General features: G+C 41.8%; 1 protein-coding gene across 2 annotated transcripts in view; it reads right to left on the reverse strand.

Moving 5' to 3' along the window:
• The window catches only part of eif5b (eukaryotic translation initiation factor 5B), a 141330-nt gene that overhangs the window by 36263 nt on the left and 79575 nt on the right, over positions 1-25492 (reverse strand). For both annotated transcript variants that reach the window (XM_038818175.1, XM_038818174.1), the window contains exons 15-20: positions 23168-23299; positions 19344-19526; positions 13769-13930; positions 4007-4138; positions 2878-3009; positions 2717-2793 (exon numbers count right to left, since the gene is read on the reverse strand). In XM_038818175.1, the coding sequence (XP_038674103.1) occupies positions 2717-2793; positions 2878-3009; positions 4007-4138; positions 13769-13930; positions 19344-19526; positions 23168-23299 (818 nt within the window). The remainder of the gene's footprint in view (positions 1-2716; positions 2794-2877; positions 3010-4006; positions 4139-13768; positions 13931-19343; positions 19527-23167; positions 23300-25492) is intronic.

Genomic DNA, 25492 nt, shown 5'->3' on the forward strand with positions numbered 1-25492 from the left:
TTTTTCAGCTTATGTGCCAGCAGGCGCCTGGCTTTGTCACCATGTTAGTTAAAGGTCCCCCATGTCTGGCGGAGCTGGTGAACTGCTCTCCCAGTAGAGAGCAGATCAAACTCCATTTGTAGCTTCCTCCTTTCTGCCAGTAGCTCTATGGTCAGGGCCGAGGACTACCGGTGGTCCACCTCCAGTACGGAGTCGACCAGCTCTTGCCTAGTCGCCCTCTCCTTTTTTGTGCGCTTTGTACACAATAATTTCCCTCCTCATCACCGCCGCTGCATCCCCCAGAAGGTGGAGGTTGTTGGTAACATACTCGTCTATGTAATATTTGCTTGTAGAATGCCTTGTTTGGGGGCCATCCAATGTGCTCATTTGCGGTACCTTTGTTTTCCTTGCCGCCTGTGCAATCTGTCATGGCCAGCCTATTACCCGGTCGATCTACACCTCACCCTGACCGATGAGCGCCTCTTCCCCCCCCCCTCTTTCTCCTCACCCCGTCATGCGTCCTACTGTTCTCACCACCGCCTTTCTGAGACACTATGTTAGATTTGAATACGAGGCGGTTCAGTCCAGTGCAAATGGTCTCTACATTTTTTGTTAACCGATACAGTCAAATGTCTGGTTCACTGCTGGTTTTGTTGCCTTCCCAGACAATGATTGTGCACAAATTCATCTGTTTCTGCTGGTGTTGTGAAATAGTACTCCCTGTCCTGGAACGTCACCCAGAGCTTGGAAGAGTGCAGTATTCCGAACTGCACATTGTTCTTATGAAGAGCCATTTTGGTTTTGTTAAATTACGCCTGGCACTTGGCCAAGTCTGCCCCAATGTCCTTGGACACCCAGATGGATGTCCCTCCCGTGCAGGGATTGTATGTCTTGCCCAGATTAGGATATTTTCCTGGTCTTGGTACCAATGCAGTTTCGCAATGATGGCCCGCAGCTGCTCCCCAGCCTTGAACTTTGGCCGGAGTGACCTGTGAGCTCTGTCCACTTCTGGGGGTTTGGGGAAGCTTTCCCCTCCAAACAGTTTGCTCAGCATTTGGGTCAAGCCACTCCATACGGTTCCTGCCCTGGGTGCCCTCCGGTAGGCCCACATTGCGGAGGTTTTGGCGACGCGAGAGATTTTCTTGGTTCTCGACCTTCCCCCTTAATGTCCCTTGCATAACCACCAACCTTGCCATCTCTGCCACCAATGAGGTGATCCGATCGCTCTGGTCGGTCGCGGTCTTCTCCAGCTCCCTGATCATCACCTCCTGCGCCTCTGGACCCTGCTCCATCTTTTCCAGGGCTGCTTGCGCCTCTGCTACCACCACTTTTACTGTCGCCATCATTTCGAGTCTGATGGTGCCCCTGAGCTTTTGGAGTTCCTGTGTTAGGAATTCTCTCCGTTTGTGCATTGGAAGGTAGCCAGCCATATATGTTCTGGCAGTCCATGCCGTCCGGGTGTCGCCAGGACCTCGTTGCCCCACATGTTTGCCATTGCCTCAGTCTCTCTGGCCAGGCATTTACTGCCTCTGCCGGCTCTTCAGCTCCTCAGGCTATTGTTGCCTGACATATTTAGTTTGTTGCGATGGTGTTGTAGGAAATGTGTTTTTGTCCCCCCTGGGTTTAGAGGGCTATTTTGGGTTAATTTCGAGTGCCTAAATTTGAGTTTCCAGGAGGAGAGCCAACTTTTTTCATTCTGCTCAGCACATTCCCTTTGGGGGAATGGAAGTCCCTTTGTGCATACTTTGATTAATGTAACAGTATGTGTGATTTGAAGAAAGGGAGAGAAAGGTGACCAGGAGAGGACAAAGAGACATTGCTGAAGACTTGTAGGTGAGATATGGAGTTAGCATAAGAGGTGACTGTGTTGCAAAGTCCAATGAACCAGTGAAAGGCTGTCACTTACTTTGAAACAAGCGCAAAGTGACAGCCATTTGCAGGTTCATTCCTCAAGGCAATGCCTTGACCACAGTCAAGCTGCCTGGTTTAAAATTCAAGCAATACTTGGCAGTTAATGGTCAGTCATCATCAACTGGGGCATTTGCCATGACAACACGTCTACCAATTGGAGTCCACTTGCCACCAATCAGCGCACTCACACAGTATAAATTTGTTGTTTTCCGTTGTTTTGGTATTCTTGAGAATTACCCTGATGACTGCAAGAGGAAAACCTTCAACAAAATTTCTCTTATTTCAGCAATACTCAAATTTCTGAAGTAGCGCCACTGGAACTCTAGACGGCAGCATGGTAGCATAGTGGTTAGCACAATTGCTTCACAGCTCCAGGGTCCTAGGTTCGATTCCCGGCTTGGGTCACTGTCTGTGCGGAGTCTGCATGTTCTCCCAGTGTGTGCGTGGGTTTCCTCCGGTGGCTCTGGTTTCCTCCCACAGTCCAAAGATGTGCAGGTTAGGTGGAATGGCCATGATAAATTGCTCCTTAGTGTCCAAAATTGCTTATACCTTAGCGTTGGGTGGGGTTACTGGGTTATGGGGACAGGGTGGAGGTGTGTGCTTGGGTAGGGTGCTCTTTCCAAGAGCCGGTGCAGACTCGATGGGCCGAACGGCCTCCTTCTGCACTGTAAAAATTCTATTGAAAAGGTTTACAGCAGCAGAGCAATGAACAGTTAAAGATACCAGTCTTCATTACTTGGCTTTGCACTTCAAAGAAATCAACACGAGGCAAAGGTTTTTTTAAATAAAATGTCAGGTTTGTCGCAACAGTCTGTTAGACACTTACTGAGGATCATGCTCAAGCATTGCTGAAGACTTCATAACATCTTTCTTATGGACAGGTCCAATGTTAATTCCAGCATACTATGAAAGAAAAAATAGCCAGATTTAGTTTAAAATTAAACCAAAACAGAAAAAAGTGTAGAGATTTCAAGTTCTGATACTTACTGGTACACTTGATGCCCGAAGATATTCTAAGAGTGCTTCCAAAGATCCCAATGTAGAGGCTTGTACATAAACACCTTTCTCCTCAAGTTTAATAGAATTCAGCGTTTGTTTCAGTTCATGATCTAGCTCATCCTGTTAACAGTAGCAGAGTAAGATGCCTAATTAAATTCTAGCACATTTTCAAGCTTATATCTACATTGAAAGTTTGATGTGAGTGTTCGATAAAAGCAGGCAAATATAATAAAGTTGAAGGAAAACAGATTTTTCCAAATACACTTTTAATCTAGTTTATCTTAACTTTGCACCACAATGGCTATGCAAATGTATTCCTAATTATATACCAGCATCAGTGCAAAAAGTGCTCACAAGATAATCGTCAATATCTAAAAGTAAACTCTGCAAAGTAAAAATAAAATGTACATATTATGGTTCTTACACTAGATTCAAGGTTAAAATGTAACTAGTCAATTTAGCGGTTTCTTTTGGAAAAGTTAAACAACTGGCTCAAGAACAACAGTTGTAAGGAGCAGACAGCGATATTCTAAATTTATAACCATTGGATACCATGCAGTAGGGGATTGTTACGGCTTTTTTGCCAGACAGCTTATAATTAAAATGGAGTCATGATTCACAAGAATAAAAGAAGATTGCAGTTCATTTAGTGCAATTACATTCTTAATCTGAACAACAGTTCAGCAGTTACTGCACAGAACGTTCAAGAACCGAGAAGCAAGGCCAATTAAAGTAGACTAAATACTATTTGTTATGTTAACACAGGGAAGTTACAAATTGCTGGTGCAGTAGTTCGGAGAGATTCCTATGCAATCAGAATGATCCATCTGGGGTGAAGTAGTACTTTAAAGAATCAGGGTTTTACAAATGAACACACTGTGGAGGAAAATGGTGCACATTTCAAACACAAGAACAATATATTTACATTTATTGCAAATAATTGAACATTTATGTTTTTATGGTCTCAGAAACTTTGAGTGATGTATCATTGGAGTTCTGAGCAATTAAGATGATGATCAATAATGCACAGGATTCTCAAGTGATTTTCGCAGTCCTTAAAATTTACCAGACTAAGTTTGTATGTACTGGCAATGTATTCAGACAATCAAATGCAAACCTTCAGAACTGCAATTTCATCATCCTTGTGTGCTATTAGTATTGGTAAACCTGCAAGAGATTTCTCCAGGTCTTTAGCAAGAACTTTCACACCTTGTGCAGCCCAGACTTCCTTTTGTTTCTCATACGGATTCTGAGGGAAAAGAAACATAAAAAACCATTGTAAAGTCTAAACTTCATTACATAATCATTCTACTACAATTCTTTTTTTTAGGGGGGGGGGGGGAGAAGGCAGGCAAGAACAATGACATTGGTTAAAATACATAATGTTTTCTTTTAACCATACACTATAACCACAACTCTTCTGTTGATATTTTCTTAAAAATATCAGTCAAATTAACCAAAAAGATACAGTACACTTTCAGAATGGGGTTGTTAGATCAGCGTGGTCAGGAATAGTAATGCTGTCTCATTTTCTGCTTTCTAATACAGGACTATTATATTAGGTCTATTGCTACCCAGCCTGAGGTCAGCTAGCTCAGTTGTGCCAACAGGAAAGCTCAATTCAGTTTCAATTATCATTTGCTTATTCTTTAGACAAATATTAAAAATACCAATTCAATTCCTTTCCAAAAATTCTTGCAATGGCAATTTTCTGAAGTAGTTAGTTGCAAAATCAACATATCTGCAACACATATCTGTCAACTTTCTCTCAAAAAAATCTAATGCTCAGCGCCACTAAGGTGTTAGCATAAAATTACTTTGCAATTTTGTTCCATTCTAGAATCAATTTAACACTACACTGACATTGTATATTAATGCCAAAAAGAAAATGCTGGAAAATCACAGCAGGTCTGGCAGCATCTATAGGGAGAGAAAAGAGCTAACGTTTCGAGTCCAGATGACCCTTTGTCAAAGCTAAAGGCAGAGAAAGTGGGAAATATTTATACTGTGGACTGAGAATGAAAGATGAGTCATAGCCACAGAAACTCAGGGAAAAGGGGTGCTAATAGCCACAGAAAGCAAGGGAAAGAATGCTAATGGCAGTCCCAAAAGAACAAAAGGTTTGAAAGGCCAAACTGCAGAGAAACTATCAGAGGGTAAACTGTGACAGATGTAGATGTGTGGGGAGGGGAAGGGGGAAGCAAAGAGGAGAAAGGGTAACGAAAAGTGCATAAGATGCGGGGGGGCTGAATATATATATATATAAAGAAAGACAAGAGGGAAAGAAATGGTAAAAAAACACAGTTAAAATGAAATGGAATGAAAACAAATGGGTAGAGGTGGGGTAGAACTAATCATCTGAAGTTGTTGAATTCGATGTTGAGACCGGAAGGCGTGCTTAACCAGAAGATGAGATGTTGTTCCTCCAGTTTTCGTCGAGCTTCACTGGAACATTGTCGCAGGCCAAGGACAGACATGTGGGCATGGGAGCAGGGTCTGGTGTTAAAATGGCAAGCAACGGGAAGGTCAGGATCCTGAATGCGGACAGACTGAAGGTGCCCAGCAAAGCGATCACTCAGTCTGTATTTGGTCTCTCCGATGTAGAGGAGACCACACTGGGAGCAGCGAATGCATTATGCCAAATTGGTCGAGGTGCAGGTGAAACGCTGCTTTACCTGGAATGTGTATTTTGGGCCATGGATGTTAAGCATGGAAGAGGTAAAGGGGCAGGTGTTACACCTTCTGCGATTGCATGGGAAGGTCCAATGGGTAATGGGAGAGGTGTTGGGTATGGTGGAGGAGTGGACTAGATTATCTCGGAGGGAACGGTCTCTGCAGAATGTTGACAGAGGGAATGAAGGGAAGATGTGTTTGGTGGTGGCATCACGCTGGAGTTGGCAAAATGGCGGAAGGTTATGCTTTGAATACGGAGGCTGGTGGGCTGAAATGTGAGAACGAGGGGGACTCTATCCTTGTTCTGGGAGGGAGGGGAGGGGAGGGGACGAGGGTAGTATTGCGGGAGATGGACCGTACATTAAACGCTCTGGTCTAATATATTTTGCCTGATGTCACTAAACGGCTACAGGGCATACTGAAGGGGGAGGCAGACAGATATCGTGGTACACATTGTTACCAACGATCTAGGCAGGAAAAGGGATGAGGTTCAGAAAGCAGAATTTAGGGAGCCAGAAAGTAGATTAAAAAACAGGACCCAGAAATTAGTAATCTCTGGATTACTTCCGATGCTACATGCTAGTGAGTTTAGAAATAGGTTAGTGCAGATGAATGTGTGGCTGGAAAGATGGTACAGGTGGGAGGGCTTTAGATTTCTGGGACACCGTTTTTAGGGACAGTGGGACCTGTACATGGAGGACAGTTTTAACCTGAACCAAAATAGGACCAGTGTCCTTGCAGGGAGGTTTGCTAGTGCTGTTGGGAGGGTTTAAACTAACTTGGCAAGAACCTGGGATCCTGAGAGTAGGTTCAGCAGAGATAGGTGCACAGTCAAAATTAAAGGAGACATGAAGCGAGTCAGGTAGGTATAGACTGTCGAGACCAGCTAAGTCACCAGGATGTTTGGCATGATTGGATGGTATTTATTTTAATGCAAGGAGGCTGGCGAACAAGACAGATGAATTGAGGGCACAAATTAAAACATGGGGATATGATGTTAATGCTGTCACTGAGACATGGTTGAGAGGGGGGCAGGATTGGCAGCTCAATATTACAGGATGTAGAATCTTCAGGTGAGATAGGGAAGGAGATAAAAGAGGAGGGGGTGTCGCAATTTTGATCATGAAATTAATTTCAGCAGTAAAGTGGGATGGCATCTTAGAAGGCTCTTCAACTGAGGCCATACGGGTAGAACCTAAAAACCAAAAAGGAACAATCACATTGGTTGGAGTGTTCTAAAGGCCCCCAGCAATCCGAGAGAAATAGAAGAGCAGATATGTAGGCAAATTTCAGAGAAGTGTAAAAGTAATAGGGTTGTGATAGTGGGGGATTTCAACATCCCCAGTATTAAATGGGGAAGCCAAAATGTGAAAAGTTTAAAGAGAGTGGCATTCTTAAAATGCATCCATGAGAACTTTTTAAGCAAGTACATAGAAGGACCTACAAGAGAGGGGACGGTCCTGGACTTCTTTCGATAACAAAGCTGGGCAGGTGGTTGAAGTATCAGTGAGGGAACATTTTGCAGACAGTGATCATAACTCCATTTGATTCAAGATTGTCATGGAAAAAGACAACGATGGGCCGGAGATCAAAATTCTAAACTGGGGGAAGGCCGATTTTAATAAAATCAGTTATGATGTGGCCAGAGTGGATTGGGAGCAGACACTTTTAGGTAAAGCTGTGACAGAACAATGGGACACATTCACAAAGGAAATAGGGAGCCTGCAGGGCCCAGATGTTCCAATCAAGAAAAAAAAGGTGTGGCCAACAAATCCAGTGAAACCTGGATATCAAGGGATATACAGCATTGGTTAAGGAGAAAAAGGGAGGCTTAGGGCAGATATCGAGGGTTCAAATCAGCAGAAGCCCTGAGGCATATAGAGGATGCAAGAGGGAACTTAAAAAGTAAATTAGGAAAGCAAAAAGGGGACATGAAAGGATACTGGCAGGTAAAGGGAAAATCCTAAGTTGTTTTACAAGTACATTAAGGGTAAAAGGATAAGTAGGGAAAGAGTAGGGCCAGTAGGACCACAGTGTTAATTTGTGTGTGGAGCAGGAGGATGTAGGTACGGTTCCAAATAAACACTTTGTGTCAGTGTTCACTTGTGAGAGGGACAGTGTGGGTATAGAAATCAGTGAGAAGGACTGTAACAAAATTGAAGTGATTAACATAGACAGAGAGGAGGTTTTGAATGGTCTGGCAGGCTTAAAGGTAGACAAATCTTCAGGGTCAGATGAAATGTATCCCAGGCAGCAGAGTGAGGCAAGGAAGGAAATAGCTGGGGCGCTGGCAATCAATTCTTCTCTGGCCACAGGAAAGGTGCCGGAGGGCTGGGGGATAGCCAACGCGGTACCATTTTTCAAGGAGAGAGGAAGAATCAACCAGGAAACTACAGGCCAGTCTAACCTCAATTGTGGGAAAACTATTGGAATCAATGCCGAGTCAGAATTAATCTGCATTTGGAGAGGCAGGGATTGATAAAGGAACATTCAGCATAGTTTTGTTAAGAGGAGGTCATGTCTGACCGAAATTTTTGAAGAGGTGACCAGGTGCGCAGATGAAGAAATGCATTTAACGTAGTCTACTTTGGACTTCAGAAAGGTTTTTGATAAGGTCCCCCAAGGAAGACGGATAGAGAAGCCCATGGGATCCAAGGAAATTTAACAAATTGGATCCAAAATTGGCTGAGTGGCAGAAGGTGATGGTTGAGGGGTGTTTTTCTGACAGGAAGCGGTGTCCAGTGGGGTCCCACAGAGGTCAGTGTTAGGGCCCTTGCTGTTTTTGGTTTATTTAAATGATTTAGATATAAATTTAGAAGGGTTGATCAGTACTTTGTGGATGATACAAAAATTGGTGGGCTGGATAGCCTTCGATTACATTAGGATATAGACAGGCTGGTCAGATCAGAGGGAAAAGGAACTCAATCCGGATTAATGTTAGATGATGCACTTGGACATGAGAAATAAGGCAAGGGAATACATGATAGACGGCAGGACCCTGGAAGCACCGAGGATCAGAGGGATCTTGGTGTGCATGTACACCAGTCCCTTAAGGTGGCAGGGCAGGTGGATACAGTGGTGAAGAAGGCATATGGTATACTTGCCTCCATTAGCCGAGGTATACAGCTTAAAAGCAGGGAGGTTATGTGCTGGTTGGACCACAACTAGAGTATTGTATGCAATTCTGGAATCCACATTATAGGAGGGATGTGGTAACACTGGAAAAGGGTGCAGTGGAGATTTTCCAGGGCTGTTGCTTGGGCTAGAGAGTGTTAGTTATGAGGATTGATTGGATAAGCTGGGGTTATTTTCCTTGGAGCAGTGGAGACTGAGGGGTGACATAATTGAGATGTATAAAATTATGAGGGGCACGGACAGAGTAGACAGGAACAAACTTTTTCCGTTTGGTGGAGGGGTCAATGACCAGGGGGCATAGATTTAAGATCAGGGACAGGAGGTTTAGAGGGGATGTGAGGGAAACCCTTTTTACCCAGACAGTGGTGGGAGTTTGCAATTCACTGCCTGAAAGTGTGGTGGACGCAGAGACCCTCAAAACATTTAAGAAGTATTTAGATGTGCATTTGCGATTCCAGGGCATACAAGGCTATGGGCCAAGTACAGGAAAATGGGATTATAATGGTGAGGTGGTTGTTTTTGACCGGCATAGACACAATGGGCCAAAGGCTAATTCTGTGCTATATAATTCTATGACTCGATGATGTTATTGTACTCCCTTCCCAACCCAAAAAAATTACTTTTGAAGGCTTCATTTATTAAAAATGTACCCCTGCACCCATTTAATGCCTTCAACTTTTATATTCCAGAGTTAACTGTTACAACTAAAACTGATTTATGAAATAGAAATCATGATTTACAAAACAATTAAAGTTTTTTTGGAATGAAACCGGCAGAGTAGATATGTGGAAGTAGTTCAGCATTTGGGCCTCAGCAATTTACAATCTATATCAATGACCTAGATGAGCAGAGCAAGCACAATGTACCATCTGCAGACTAGTCAAAGCCAAGTGTGAGGAGGATATAAAGAAACTGCAAAGTGATAGAGGTAGACTAGTGGACAAGTACAAGGCAGATGAAAAGAACCCACTTTGGCAGAAAAGTAGGACATTTCTTAATAAGACGAGACACCAGGAAATGTATTCAGAGGGACCTGCTGTTCTCAAAGACGAAGCACAGAAGGTTAACACACAGATTCGGCAAGCAATTAGGAAGATTCCTGCTATATTAGCCTTTATTACAAAGGGATTGGATTATAAAGGTAGAGATAGAGAAGTTTAAATAAATTATAAATGGCTTAGGTGAGACCACACTTGCATACACTTTTGATGCTCTTGCCTAAGGATAGACTTGCCTTAGCGGGTGTACAATGAAATTCACTAGACATGGCTCCTAGGATAAGAAGGTTATCTAAGTGGAGAGGTCGAGGAGACACTATCTATATTGCCCAGACTGCAGAAGAATGGAGAGAGGCCTGATAGAGATTTACAAAATATTGAGTGGCATGGACAGAGTGGATAGTCAGATGCTTTTTCCCAGTCAATTACTGGGGACATAAATTTAAGGTGCAAGGCGAAAAGCATAGAGGAGATGTGCAAGGCAAGTCTTTTTTTTTTTTAAACACAGGGTGGTGAGTGTCTCAACGCGCTGCCGGGGGAGGTGGTGGAAGCAGATTATCATAGCGATGGTTAATCGGCATCTTGCCGAATACATGAACAGGATGGGAATAGAGGAATACGGACTCCAGAAGTGCAAAAGGTTTTTATTTTAGACAGGCATTATAATCGACACGGGCTTGGAGGGCCGAGGTGCTGCTCTTTGTTATCTCATTGAAATGTATAAAATCCTTAAGGACTTGACAGGTTAGGTGCTGGCAGGCTGTTTCCCCTGAGCAGGAATCTAGAGCTAGGGGTCACCGTCGAAAATGGCCAAAGCCTTTATTCAGAAGCAGAGATGAGTTGAAATTTCTTCACAAAGGTTGTGAATATTTGCAACACTCTACCATAGAAATTTGTGGATGATCAGTTATTCCATATATTCAAAACAGAAGTTGGCTGATTTTTGGATTTTAAAAAAGTCTAAAGTTATGGGGTAGGGCAGGAAAGTGGAATTGAGGTTGAGGACTGGCAGTGAGCTCAAAGAGCCAAGTTTATGTTCTTATAAATGAAAGGTAAATTTAATCCAGCAAATGTGCACATTTCATCTGCTTAAATAATATTTAATAGCAACATTAAAAGAAAAAAATTGTACTCAAACTGCATGGTCTTCAAGACAAAATATTCTCAGCAGATATATAGCAGTAATAAATATTACAATACCTGCCTTTTTCTAAAAATATCAGTTTTGCAGTATGAAGATTTTAAATAACGGGCATCGGTAGGGTGCTCTTTCGCTAGACCGAATGGTCTCCTTCTACACTGTTTGAATTGTTTGGTTCTATGTCCCTTTTTGAGGCAGTAACTACTTTCTCATAATTTTGTAAAGAAAACAAAAAGGTAGTTTTAAGGAATTTACATAGGTAAACATTAGAAATAATGTATAGTTTTAAGTGGGTTTATCTTAATGTTTCTGTTGTCATGTGAGTGTTTATAAATGGGTGTGTATATAAATATCTGTAGTGAGAGTACCTTTAAGAAATGAGTGTTTACTACTGCAGTGATGTCAGAGAGTGGGTGGAGCTGGGCTGTCTGTCAGCTTTTTACTTTAGTTTTCGGCTGTTTGTTGCAGGGTGTGTTTTAGTTTTGTTTTCCGTGTTAGAGCTGAAGCCAGACAGAGCAGGTATACTGTTGCTCTCTCTGCCATGAAAAGACCATCTCTTGATCATTTGGTGAATTCAGAATTATAAATGTTTTCAGTAGTGACTTTAACCTGATGTGCTTGTTAAAGGTTTTGTTTTTAAGTCGTATGGATGTTAAAACGAAAGCTTAAAGGATTACTTAGTGTTGTATTCTTTGGGGGTTGTATTTGAATTAATGGTTGCTAAGATATTCACTGTATGTTTTAAAAAGGTTAACTCGAGTTCATAGAATAAACATTGTTTTGCTTTAAAAAATACTTTTCCATTTCTGCTCCACCACACCTGTAGAGTGGGCCGTGTGCTCCCCATACCGCAATCTATTAAAAATTGTGGGTCAGGTGAACTCCATTATACACTTTGGGGTTCTCTAAACCCTGGCCCATAACATTGTGCCTGGGAGGATAAAACCTATAGTTAGATGCATGCTGAACAAAGGTGCTTGTATATGTGTGGTTGATTTAGTTCTTACTGTGTTTCTATTATGTGTGAAGAGTAAATAAACTAGCAGTGGTCGCTTAGCAACTGGGAGCCTGGGAAGGTAGAAAAGCTTTTAAGTTTTAGTTTTAGCTGGATGTATTTCAATTGAAAAAGGCACCTGGGAGTAAACAGCCCTGTTGCTTCACAGCTCCAGGGTCCCAGGTTCGATTCCCGGCTTGGGTACTGTCTGTGCGGAGTCTGCACATTCTCCCCGTGTCTGCGTGGGTTTCCTCCGGGTGCTCCGGTTTCTTCCCACAAGTCCTGAAAGACGTGCTGTTAGGTAATTTGGACATTCTGAATTCTCCCTCCGTGTATCCAAACAGGCGTCCGAATGTGACGACTAAGGGTTTTTCACAGTAATTTCATTGCAGTGTTAATGTAAGCTTGCTTGTGACAATAAAGATTATTTATATTATTCTGCCAGAAGAAAGATTGGACAAGACGGGAACTGTAAAGAGGCAGGCTTCCCAAAGAACCAGTTACTGTCCAGATAACCAGGGAATTGGGAGAGAAATAATGTCTTTAAGACGATTGAAGTTAAGAGGATAGAGAATAAGTTATTGTTCAGATGAATTCAAGAGTAAACAAAATGTTCTGAGTTAAAGAGACAATTGTAGTAACCAGATTTAAAGTGGAAACCCAGACTTCAGAGGCAAATCAAAATAATCTTTATTATTGTCACAAGTAGGCTTACATTAACACTGCAATGAAGTTACTGAAGTTTGATGCCATTTTATAGAGTCTGGGAATGGGTAGTTAAAGCAACTGTGAAGAGTTTGTACAGCAGTCAAGACAAAGAAAACTTGAAAGAGGTGTAATATCCTGGACTGGATTCACTGAAAAAAAACAGGGCGGAAGCTTTGTTTAAAAGTGTAATTTGGAAAATCTGAACTGCATTTCAGAATGCAAACCTTTAATGGAAAGCAATATTGTGAAAGAGGATTTGAAAGCATGTTTTTTGGGAGTGGAGTTTGGAAACTCTCATGTTACAATCATCTGGGGGGATTCGGAGGAGAAAACCACAGACTCTAACTTGAGTTCAGAGTGAGGTGTGTATTTGACTACAGCCAACATGCATGTTTAAAGGGACTTTGCGTTACTGAGACCATAGAGTTTAAAATGTACTTTGTAACCCATGTTAATCTTAAAATCTGACAGTATTTGCTCAGGTAAGGTGGAGTAAAGGAGTATTGTAGCATAATCCAACTTTTCACGTTCAATAAATGCTTTTTTCTCTCATTGTTAAAACTAAATTAGTGGTCCTGTGACTCTGTTCCTCCATGCTTACTTTAAAAAAAAAAGTTAAACGTTAGTCTTTTGAGCCAGGGTTCCATCTGGTATCTTCCCGGATAGTTATAACACCAACTGAGATTGTAGCAATTTTTCTTCTGTGCAATCAAATTAATATCTTCCACCAAGAGCATAATTTTCCAAATATTGCACAGAGTGATGGATCAGGTGATAAAGGCAGCGTGAAAATAGTTGGTTTTACAGCTGCCTTTTCTGGCCAGGTCAAATGGCACTCTGCAACTTTGAAGTGTTGGTGAGGTTTACACAGCCAGCTGTTTTGGGGAGGGCAAGGCTGGGATCCTGAGACCACAAAGTGAAGTTTAAAAGCACCCCCCACCCTTTCTCGACATTGGAACCCCTGGCAAACAAGGCAAACACCCTTAACCCTCCACAGAGGGCCAATATCACTTAGACATTTTCTAATGAAAAGGACCATGACTGCTGAAAATTATTTCAACAGATTTTGAAACGATATGAAGGATGAATCAGTATTGGGAGAGAGACATAGCACTACAAAACTTTGTGATGGCACAAAGAGTTACATAACTAAGCTTTATTATAATGCTGCAAGGAAATATAGTAGGTAAACATTAGAATATTTTTATAAAATAGCATTATTTTCCATACTTTTACTCTCAATTCTTTGAGAGGTGGTGGTAATAGGAGACCTCTGATCTGTGTAACTATAGGACCTTCAACTCCAGGAACAATAATAGTATCTCCTTCCTTCATAATACCATTGATTAGAATCACATCAATAGTTGTTCCCATTCCAGGAAGCGCTTTTACCTGAAAAAGGAATCCAGACAAGAAGACACAAATTTACAGTTGCGCAATAAATAGTGCGATTCCTGCCATAAGCTCCATTCTCGGTCATTTCTTCTGTTAATGCTCCCTTTTCCAAAAACTGCTTACTCACAATATAGTTCTGAACATCAGCGACATTTTGCTATTCTATTTTTTAAAATAAATTTAGAAAACCCAATTATTTTTTCCAATTAAGGGGCAATTTAGTGTGGCCAATCCACCTACTCTGCACATCTTTGGGTTGTGGGGGCGAAACCCACGCAGACACGGGGAGAATGTGCAAAATCCACACGGACAGTGACCCAGAGCCGGGATTGAACCTGGGACCTCAGCGCCGTGAGGCAGCTGTGCTAACCACTAGGCCACCATGCTGCCCTGACATTTTGCTATTCTAAGGTTATCTGTTTAGACATCAGAATTAACAGGGCGAACTCGATATTGTCATCATCTTAGTGGGAGGTATGCATCAAATTTACTCAGTTGCTCGTAAAACGTAAAAGTAAAGTCGCCTTAGTCCCAGATGACCATAGACTGCTTTCCTCTTTGAGCACAGTAAGAAGTCTTACACCAGGTTAAAGTCCAACAGGTTTGTATCATTCACCTGAGGAAGGAGCTGTGCTCCAAAAGCTAGTGATTCGAAGCAAACCTATTGGACTTTAACCTGGTGTTGTAAGACTTCTTACTGTGCTCACCCCAGTCCAACGATAGCATCTCCACATCATTCCTCTTTGAGGTGGGAGAGCTGACTGGCGGTGGTTTAACCAGAGGATCACTGCACCTCAGGCGAGGGGCAAGGCTGAGACGGTGGGGCCTTTATGACTAACCTCAGCCGGTACAGGAATTGAACCTGCACTGCTGGCCTCACTCTGCATCACAAACCAACCCTCTCACCTCTGAAGATCTAGAGTTCAAACCCATGGCTTGAGGACATGCCCCGAGATGATACTACTTTTTTTAAAAAAAATATTTTTATTAAAATATTTGTAAAATTTTATAACAAAAACAGAAAAAGAACAATAGGCGTTAAACATTAGCATAGTGCAAAAATAGTTATTTCCCCAAATGGCTCTGTCTTCACAGACCATCAAAAATAGCAAAAAACAAACACAACACTAACGCCCCCCCCCTCAAAGCTGCGACTGCCGACATTTTAGATTAAGTTTCCCCAAGAATGTCGACGAACGACTGCCACCTCCAGGAGATGCTCAACATTGATCCTCTTAAGGCAAACTTTATTATCTCAAGGCTGAGGAACCCAGCCATGTCACTGATCCAGGTCCCTACACTTGGGGGCTTTGATTCCCTCCACAATAACAGGATCCGTCTCTGGGCTACCAGGGAGGCAAAGGCCAGAACGTCGGCCTTTCACTCCCTGCACTCCTGGGTCTTCTGACACTCAAGATCGCCACCTCTGGACGCGGCACCACCCGTGTTCCTAGCACCGTGGACATTGCCCTGGCAAACCCCCACCAGAACCCTTCCAGCTTTGGGCATGCCCAAAACATATGGACATGGTCTGCTGGGCTCCCCGCACACCTGTCTTCTACCCCGAAAAAGTTGCTCATCCTCGCCGCTGTCATGTGTGCCCGGTGAACCATTTTAAAATGTACGAGACTGAGCCCGAGACTCGGGGCATATCATCTCCTCACATGATGAGGAGAAATTGACCCTACTTAGGGCTTCCGCCCATAATCCCGGCTCTAACTCCCCTCCTAACTCCTCCCACTTGCCTTTAAGCTCCTCCACCGGGGTTTCCTCGCCTCCAACAGCTCCTGGTAGATGTCCGCCACCTTCCCCTCCCCACCCAGGTACCGAACACTACTCTTTCTTGTATCCCCCGTAGCGGCAGCAGTGGGAAGGCCACCACCTGCTTCCTCAGGAAGTTTCACACTTGTAAATACCTAAAACCGTTCCTTGGCAGCAATTTCAACTTGTCCTCCAGCGCCTGCAGGCTGGGAAAGCTCCCATCTATAAACAGGTCACCCATCCTCCTAATACCCGCCCTCTGCCAGCTCTGGAACCCGCCATCCATCCTGCCCGGTAGAAACCTGTGGTTATTACATATCTGGGTCCAGACCGATGCTCCCTCCACCCTCGTGTCTCCTCCCCCCAGATCTTCAGTGCCGCCATCACCACAGGACTTGTGGAGTACTGGGCTGGCAAGAACGGCAGAGGAGCCGTTACCAGCACTCCCAAACTCGTGCCTTTGCATGACGCTGCCTCAAACAGTTCCCATGCCGATCCCTTCCCATTACCCACTTTGTGATCATGGCAATGTTGGCCCCGAGATGAGGGGCTGGTTTAGCTCACTGGGCTAAATCGCTGGCTTTTAAAGCAGACCAAGCAGGCCAGCAGCACGGTTCGATTCCCGTACCAGCCTCCCCGGACAGGCGCCGGAATGTGGCGACTAGGGGCTTTTCACAGTAACTTCATTGAAGCCTACTCGTGACAATAAGCGATTTTTATTTCATTTCAATGCAGTGAATGTTACATGGTTGGCATTGCCATTTTTCAGCAGATCTAAGATCAAGAACTTGCTCATTGATCCAGGTGGATGCCAAAAGAAATCCTCTGGCACCATTGTAAGAAATGCAGAGAGTTTGCCTGATGTCCTGACAACATCCTCTCACTGCACCTCTTCAAACATCATTAAGAGCAGAATAGCTTTTCATTCATTTAATTTATAATTTGTGGAACTTTGTTGTGCACACAAAAACTTCCACGTTTGTCTATACAACCATGACTGCAGTTCAGAAAATAATTCTTTGAATATAAAATTCTTTAGGACATCCTGAAGGTGTGTTATAGCACTATATAAATGTAATATTACCTATGGCCCTTTTACAATCTTACCACAAATAGAGAATATGTCCTCCAGTATCCACACATCCATTTTCCATCCAATGTCAGTGGATAATAGTCAGAAGGAACACTCCCAGATTATTTGCCCCTTTCATATAATGGGGATTCTTTCCCAAAATATATTTTATTCATAAAGTTGTTACAATATAATTCAAAGATGGTTATACATAAAGTGCATTATAGATCAATTTGATTAAATACAGTACTTGCACAAGGTGTCTTATTCCACTTACAATGCAAGTTGTACCTCCATTTACAGTTAAATATTTTTTGATGCTAACAGCCCAACGTATGCTATGGCAGGAGGGTCCAAAAAGGTTATATTTTCCCAGAGAGCCTCCGCAGTGGCTTCACCAAGCGTCAGTGCAGGTCTCAGCAGGTAGGTCTTATAGCTCAACAGGTAGCACACTTGCCTTGAGCCAGAAACCCAGGGTTGAAGTTCCACTCCAGGACTTGTTATCTATTGAAGTGGTGTTTATAACATGGTTCAACAGGTTGTAATCAACCTGCTAATGTCTCCAATATTTCCCCATTATCTGCACCCCCCCCCTCCCCCCACCCCCAAAAAAAGGGACGATGAAAGTGTGGAAATAAACAACCCTCACTAGATACTCTTGGACCTTGCAACATACCAGTTGCAAAACATAGTTGTGCGCAGCTCCCTGCATTGGGAGGTCAGCAATTTTCAGCTAGACTGAAAAACATCTCACTGAGTTAATGGTCTTCCAGCTAGTTGATATTTGCCTTGGTTCACACCCCTGGGAACAGTCTATAGAATGGTGAATCTATATTATGGATCTTTGGAAGAACATCGACAAAAACCCATGCATCTTCTTCCAGAATATCTTTGCAAACAAGCATTCCAGAAAGAAATGGGTAGCACTCTCATTCCCACCAGAGCCATATGTGATGTCAGGTTTGACAAGAACAGCCCTACTCACCACCAGCCAAGTTAAGTCTTGTGCTTCTTATAAAGTTCTTGTGATGAGTCATTCTGCCAAATGACTGACAGCCTGCTCAGAGCACCATCGGACAGGATTCCCCATCTTCCTTTTTGGCAGAGCCTTGAGAACATTATGTGCAGGCAACTGCTTGACGGACATGTGGGAAAGATGCTCTTCAGTTTTTCTACAAGCGACAAATGGTACAGCACAGCCAGCTGAAACTAGTGTTCTGTGGCAGCATGGCCAGATCCATCCTTTCCAACACTTGGTTCAAACAGAAGCTCAGAATGCAGTGACATTGGGTGTTTGCATGCTGTGGGTCTATGCACAGTCCGATGCAGCCCCAGATAAAGGTGGCGATTAGAATGAGATTGTGTGTGTTTTTTCTCCCGTTAAGTGGAGACTTATACATGGTGTCTGCACAGGCACGGTCTATTATTGATCTTTAGATAAAGCAGAAGATTACTGACTGTTGTGGATATCAAGAGAACTTCCCACTCTACTTCAAATAGCACCAAACGAGATCCAACCAAGACAGGAAAGCTAGGTCTCAATTTCAGAGTACAATCTGAATGATGGGACGTTCTTCAACCTTATTTCTCAACCAGTATTGCTCAAACAAGTTATCTGGTTATTTGTTTAATTGATGCTCATGAGACCTTACTGTGTGCAATTTGGCTGAGTTGTTTTCCTATGTTAGAACAGTGATTACATGATTAGCTGGAAAACACCTTGGGGTGTCTTTGGATCATAAGAGGCAAATGTCTAGTTCATATTTTTGATTTTCTTTGTGGGAAACTCTTCTGCTTACTGGTAATTACGAACAAATGTCTTATGTTGTACCCATATTTCCAAAACGCTTTACTCTACTTCTACTGTATGTGAACCATCACATTACATAATTACTGAATGATGGAACTTACTGTGGTGGAGCACTCACTCATTACTACATTGAAGTTCCAACTCAGATTCAGCCCTCAAGTCTCTGGAGTGACACTTGAATCCACAACATTCTGACTTGGGTAAGAATGCCATCACTGAACCAAGGTTGACAGCGGTTGATGATCATTCCTTTATTTTGCTGTCCATTGAATTAGTTAATAAATAAAAGATAGAAAAATAAAACGATTACTATGTTCTGATGACTGCCATATTTTTTTCAATCTTGATCCATGGCAGTCATCAGAACACTACAACTGGTCTCTATATATATCTTTAAGCCACCAAAGGAAAGGTTGGGGAGAAATGAGGGAAAACTGGATTTTTGCTCCTGATAGCTATTCAATAATCACTTTGGTAAGATGCGCATACGTTTGTTGAAAGTGATCGTGCCAAATGTCAACAGCCTTCTAATACCAATTTTATTACCTCACAGATGATGAGGGAACATCAAGGTATCCAAGAGCTACCTGCGACTACACCCAATACAATTAAACCGACAAAAGGGTACTGCTTCATTAATCAGTATTTTTTCCCGACCTGTCTCATTTACCATAGAAGTTAAACTGAGAAATATATCTCTGCAAAATATTTTCTCGGCTGGTCTGTAAATTATTTAGCTACATTTACAGTTGATCTTGAGTGCTTACCTCCATGACTTGAGCTTTTAGCTCCATTGAATATACTAGTCTCTTAGCAAGCATAGTCTGGGTCAGGTCCACCAGCATTGCAATAAGGTTTCCCATGCCATCTCCAGTGTGCGCTGATGTAGGAATTAAGGACACAAATGTACGTGGATCTTTGTTCTCATAGAATAAAGCAGCATTCAGACCCTAAAAATATGATGCAGGATATCCATTAGCAGTATACAGATAAACATATGCCCAAAGATAGAATTATTTCTCCCTAACAACTACAGAAAATTAAGCCAAGTTGTCACACCGATGTAAACCAAACATGTAAAATATTAGCGGCGCTCTCACAGAATTTTCTTTCTTTCTTTGTTTAAATAAATTTAGAGTACACAATTCATTTTTTCCAATTAAGGGGCAATTTAGCATGGCCAATCCACCTAACCTGCACATCTTTGGGTTGTGGGGGCGAAACCCATGCAAACACGGGGAGAACGTGCAAACTCCACACGGACAGTGACCCAGAGCCGAGATCGAACATGGGACCTCGACGCCGTGAGGCAGCAGGGCTAACCACTGTGCCACCGTGCTGCCCTCTCTCACAGAATTTAACACTGGGTATATTATTGGGTTTTTCAAAATAGGTTTTTATTAGGTTTTTCAAATTTTTACAATAAATGCAACAAAGTAACAAAAATAATTAGTGCAAAAAGGTATAGAACAGAAGAATTATAGCCAACATAGGAACAAGCAAGATAGTATAAATTTAGAACAGTATACTTAAGGAACCGGTGCCTCTAGTTTATACAACGGATCAATTCAACAACGATTAACAAATTGAACTGGGGAAAGAAGAACAGTTCAGAACACATGTCTTTGTTCATTGCGATATCAAGACGAATAAAATGAGATGAAATAGCTCAGGGAAATTCCAAAGGAGTAAGTCAGCCATGGTGGAGCATATGAATTTAAGAAAAGGGTCCCTTACTTAACAGAATGCATCAGGCTTGGAGAGGTCAGGAATTCCAACGGGATGCATTCCATAATTAGCCTCTAGGCAATATGTTGATCTTATTTGGGGCGATCCTACCCAGCCAAGAAACCAGTAAGGTCCTTTAATGTTTGTTAGGAGCCCTCTTATACCTCTCTGCTTCTACCAAACAACACTTCCAGCCGGCGCTGGTTTTCCTGCATCCAAAGTCTTTTTTTTGCCATAGATGAGATAATCAACACTCTGGTATAGGTCTTGCATGTTTCCCATAAAATGGAAGGGGAAATATCAGGAGTCGAGTTGGCAGAAAGAAAAAATTTGAACTCTTTCAAATATCTCTTAGCAGGGAGGCATCAAACCACCATGTTCTAGGCTGTGTGGGATGTGTGTGTGTGTGGTGGTGGAGGGGGGGGGGGGGGGGGGGGCGGCGTAGGGAAAGAGTCTAGATTAGAGCTTTGAGTTTGTCAGAGTTGCAGACCATCAGTCCAAATCCTTGTCCCTCATGATCTTGATGGTCAAGGCAACAGTTGGATTATCGAAAGACTGGGGAGTTGTCAGATATAATTTTCAGGGTCGCAGGATGAAGCATAACATAATTCACCCCAACCGCCTCAAGTTGCCTTTGAACCTCATCTAAGCCTCGTTGCTTAATCTGCGATGCTGCTGAAAAGTCCTGGAATGAAATCCTGGCTCCCTCGAAGAGCCAGGTTCTACTACGCCTTGCCGTCTCCATATCTTCTGCCGATGTTTAAAACTGTGGCAGCGGATGATTATAAGCATGGGATGAAGATTGCCCCTTAATGATAGGATACGTCCTTTCCAATTTGAAATGTCCAGCTTTCACATCCAGTTTAAGAAAAAATGGTAGCCAGTTCTCAAAGCCCTTAATAGGAGCCTTATTCTCCACTCCCTCAGGCAGACTGACAACTCGGATATTCTGTCTCTGACCTCCAAATCTTACAGGATTAAGGACTGAATTAGAGCTTTCCCCCAAGGAAGCAACATGTTCGGACGTTCAAGAAAGATGCACCAGGCTAGATGCAAGTACCAAGTATTTAGTAACCAAGGAAGCAACATATTTGGCGTTCAGAATTCTCTCCTCCACATCATCATGCCTCATGGAGAGGAGGAAAATCTGGGATACAATCATTTAAAAAGGAAAGAGGGATAAACCTGGAAATTATCAATCAAACCAACATTGATGATAAAGAAATTTTCAGATTTGTGTTTAGCATTTGGAAAAATATGGGCTTAGTAATTAAAATTAGCTTGTATTTGTCAAGGATAGTGTTTCATTAACTTGGATCAGTTGTGGAGCGAGTGGATGAATGTGGTGTAGTTGATGTTGCACACTTTTAAAAGACATTTGGCAAAGTACTGCATAACAAATTTGCCTGAAAAATTAAAGCCTGGGAGATTGAAGGGGCAGTGGCAGAACGGACACATAATTGGCTATTATTTTTTAAAATTCATTCATGGGAAGTGGGCATCGCAGGCTGCGTTTATTACCCATCCCTAATTGCCCTAGGAGACAATTAAGATCAACCACATTGCTGTGGGTCTGGAGTCACATGTAGGCCAGACAAGGTAAGGACGGTAGTGAACCAGATGGGTTTTTACGACAATCAAGAAGTTTAATTCCAGACTTTTTATTTAATTCAAATTTCACCATCTGCAGTAGCAGGATTTGAACCTGGGAACCCAGAACATTACTCTGGGTCTCTGATTTATTACTCCAGTGACAATACCACTATGCCACCGCCTCCCCTATATTAGGAAGACTCCTATTTGATTTATATATATCACACCCAATTCCAGGCCATTAATAAGGTACAATTTCAGAGTTTGCAGATGATAGGAAACTTGGAAATACAGGAAGTACAGTAAATAATCAGCATTTTAGTAACATACTTCAATAGTACATAGGCAAGCTGGTGAAATGGACATACGTTTGACAGATGAAATTTAATGCACAGTATTGCGAAATTATACATTTTGACAAAAAGAATGAGGGGCCATTAATGGTAATTTTTTTTTAAGAGGTGCAGGAACAGAGACACCGGGGGCTGTATGTACACATTTTTTTGGAACTAGCAGGATAAATTCAGAATACTTTTTAAAAACGCATATGGATTCTTGGCTGTATTAGTAGAGACATACTGATTAAATAAAACAAGGAAATGCAAAATATTTTATAAAACACTGCTTAGGCCTCAGCTGGAGTGGTGTGGTGAATTCTGGGTTTCACATTTCAGGAAGGATGCAAAGTCCTTGGAGTGGGAGTAGAAGTGATTTACTAGACTGATACCAGGGATGAGGGACATCAGTTATGTGGAGAAAGTGGAGAAGCTGGGGTTATTCTTAGAGCAGAGAAGGTAAAGGTGATATTTTTAACAAGTGCTTAAAACCAAAAATGGCTTTGAGAGAGAAACCAAGGCAAAACAGTTCTCAGTAAAGTCAGTAACCAGACGACACAGATTGATGGGAATTGGCAAAATAATCTTGAGGCAAAGCAAGGAAGCGTTTTTTTTCTTAAAGACAGTAAATTGTGATTTGAAAAGCACTGCCTAAAAAGGCAATGACAGCGGAATCAACAATAATATTCAAAAGATTATTGGATAAATAAAGCAAAAATGTATTGAGCAGTAGAGTAGGATTAATTGGATACTTCTCCAAATGGCTGGCATAGCCAGAATGGGCCGAGTACACCCCTTCTGTATTGTATCCTCACCGAAAAGAAGGAATTACGTAGAGAAATTTGGCGGAAAACATATTCTGAACATGAACTGAAACACTCCCGATATTCTTTCCCTCCCCCAAAAAATATACATAACAGAGAAATTCACAAAACCTGTTGTGCAAATTCCACAATAGTGGATTTGGCTCTCTCGTCAAATTCATCTTTTGTGTTCTTCTTCTGCTTCTTTAATGTGGCTACTACATCTGTATCTGGACTTTTCTTCCAGTCATACAACCTGTCAATCTGAAGTGAAAAAAAAAGAAGCTGGCAGAGTTGAAGTACTTATTCAATTGCTATAGAGCATAAATATTTTGCTCTATCATATTTATGAATTGCCAAATAGCCAAAAAAAAGCTTTAAATGTGATATGACATATATATCATATAACATACCTGCATGTGTGTGCCAACTTGACACCTGTAAAGTAACCTCAGCTCACTAAATGCGGTGCAGCAAAGCCAAAATAGACTCCCTTTTATGTTACTTTCACTTCTTGATGTAGTGGACTAGCAGTAGTTACTGACAAGTGGACCTACAATGTATGTTATGTTCCTATGAAAGCTTGGTTGTCAATGACATGAAGAAAAGATTGGTGCTATTTCTTACTGGAACTCAAATGCATTAATAATCAAGATTCCCAAATAGGTGGAAATTCACAACTATAAAGCAATTCATTTTCAGGTGTATCCATTGATTAAATAAATGGGAATATTTTAAAATGCACCTTTTACCAACACAGTAAATCTTTCTGCTTTGCATAAAGATTGACAATATCATATCTCAGTTTTCCGCACATTTGGCTAAAGATTTAAAAAGTGAACTTTGAATTAAAGCAATTCAACAACTTAGATTCTGTTACATTTTGGGAAATACTTAAGATTCAGAATATATATCATTAAAAGTTAAAGAACAAGTGGATAGTGAGAAAATCATTTTGAGATCACAGATGTCATAAACCTGGACCAGAATAGGGCCAATGGCCTACCTCTGCTGCTAATTCTTGTGTTTGTATGTTAGTACAAGAGCAAAAATATTAAGCCAAATATTTATGCATCATTGGTTATTCTGCAGTTAGAATATTTTATCCAGTTTTGGATGTCTTACTTAAAAAGCATGTCAAGGCAATAAATAGGCTACAAATGCTAATTAGTGGGATGGTATCAAGAAAGAGAAGTCTTATTTATGAGGACAGCTAGAACAGAGAAAATGAAGGGGAGCTACAATAGAAGTTTTTGTAATATTAGGTAGGTAGGAAATACTATTTCCACTGGCCAATCATTAGCAAAACGGTATAAATTCAAAGACCACAAAAATAAAGGAAGATGCTGTAATGCAGAAGGTTCTTAAGACTTGGAACGTCCTACCAGAAACTGTGATAAGAACAGAATATATAACAGCTTTTAAAAAGAACTAGATAAACATTCGAAAAATAAAACATTAAGAGTATAAAGTGGACAGCTCTTTGAGAGAGCTGGCAGAGGTGTGATGGCAAATAATCTCCTTTTGTCCTGTAAATTATCCCAGGATAGAATCTTTGCCATGACGAAGGAGCAAGAAGTCCAAAGGTACACCATTACCAATAAACAAAAAAATCAAGATATATTTTCTTCTGATCTGTTGAGGAATAACAGGGATGCTCGGAAGACAAAAGCAGGAAAGGAATAATCTATTTCTATGCAGTGGAAATATGGGGGGAGGGAGAAGGAGGAGGAAGAATGCGCAAGGCACATCCTTACAACTAAAATGAATAAGTTCAGAAGAGTAATAACAATGGATAAAACAGAAAAAAACCAAATTGTGACAAAGATACTGAAGCAGAAATACAATTATTGATTACCTTTTTCTTTCCCTCTGTTCATAAGTGTCATAAACCAGGATGAAAGGAAACATTTTCAGTTGTACAGCAACAGAGGCCTTCCAGTACCTCAAGCATGTTCCACCCACCATTTAATTATATCATGGTTGATTTCCATTTGCCTATCTTTTCTCCATTTCATTTGACACTGTTATCAAGCATAAATTTAGCCGTCTCAGTCTCGTTCCTATAATTCCCAGGATCAAAACATTTTGGAGAAGTGATTTTAGCTTTCCACTGCTCTTTGTGGAGAAAATACTTCCTAATTGCAATCCTAAATGGCATAGTCTTAATTTTATTATCCCCCCCCCACACCAGCTAACAGTAACCAATTCCTTGAAATACAATATAAACAGTTATCATCTCCGGCAGAACCCTTTAATTGACCTCCTCACGGTGTATTTGACCTTCTCGAGGAACAAAAACGCCATTAAGTCACCTAGACACGCCGAGGTACCAGGTGGCATTACCAGCCTCCAACTAATCAGGATTCGCCTCCGAGCAACCAGCGAGGCGAAGGCCAGAACATCTGCCCCCACACCAGCCCGCAGTCAGATACTCCAAATATAGCCACTAAAGGT

This window comes from Scyliorhinus canicula, chromosome 14, assembly GCF_902713615.1.
Source record: "Scyliorhinus canicula chromosome 14, sScyCan1.1, whole genome shotgun sequence".
Taxonomy (NCBI): domain Eukaryota; kingdom Metazoa; phylum Chordata; class Chondrichthyes; order Carcharhiniformes; family Scyliorhinidae; genus Scyliorhinus; species Scyliorhinus canicula.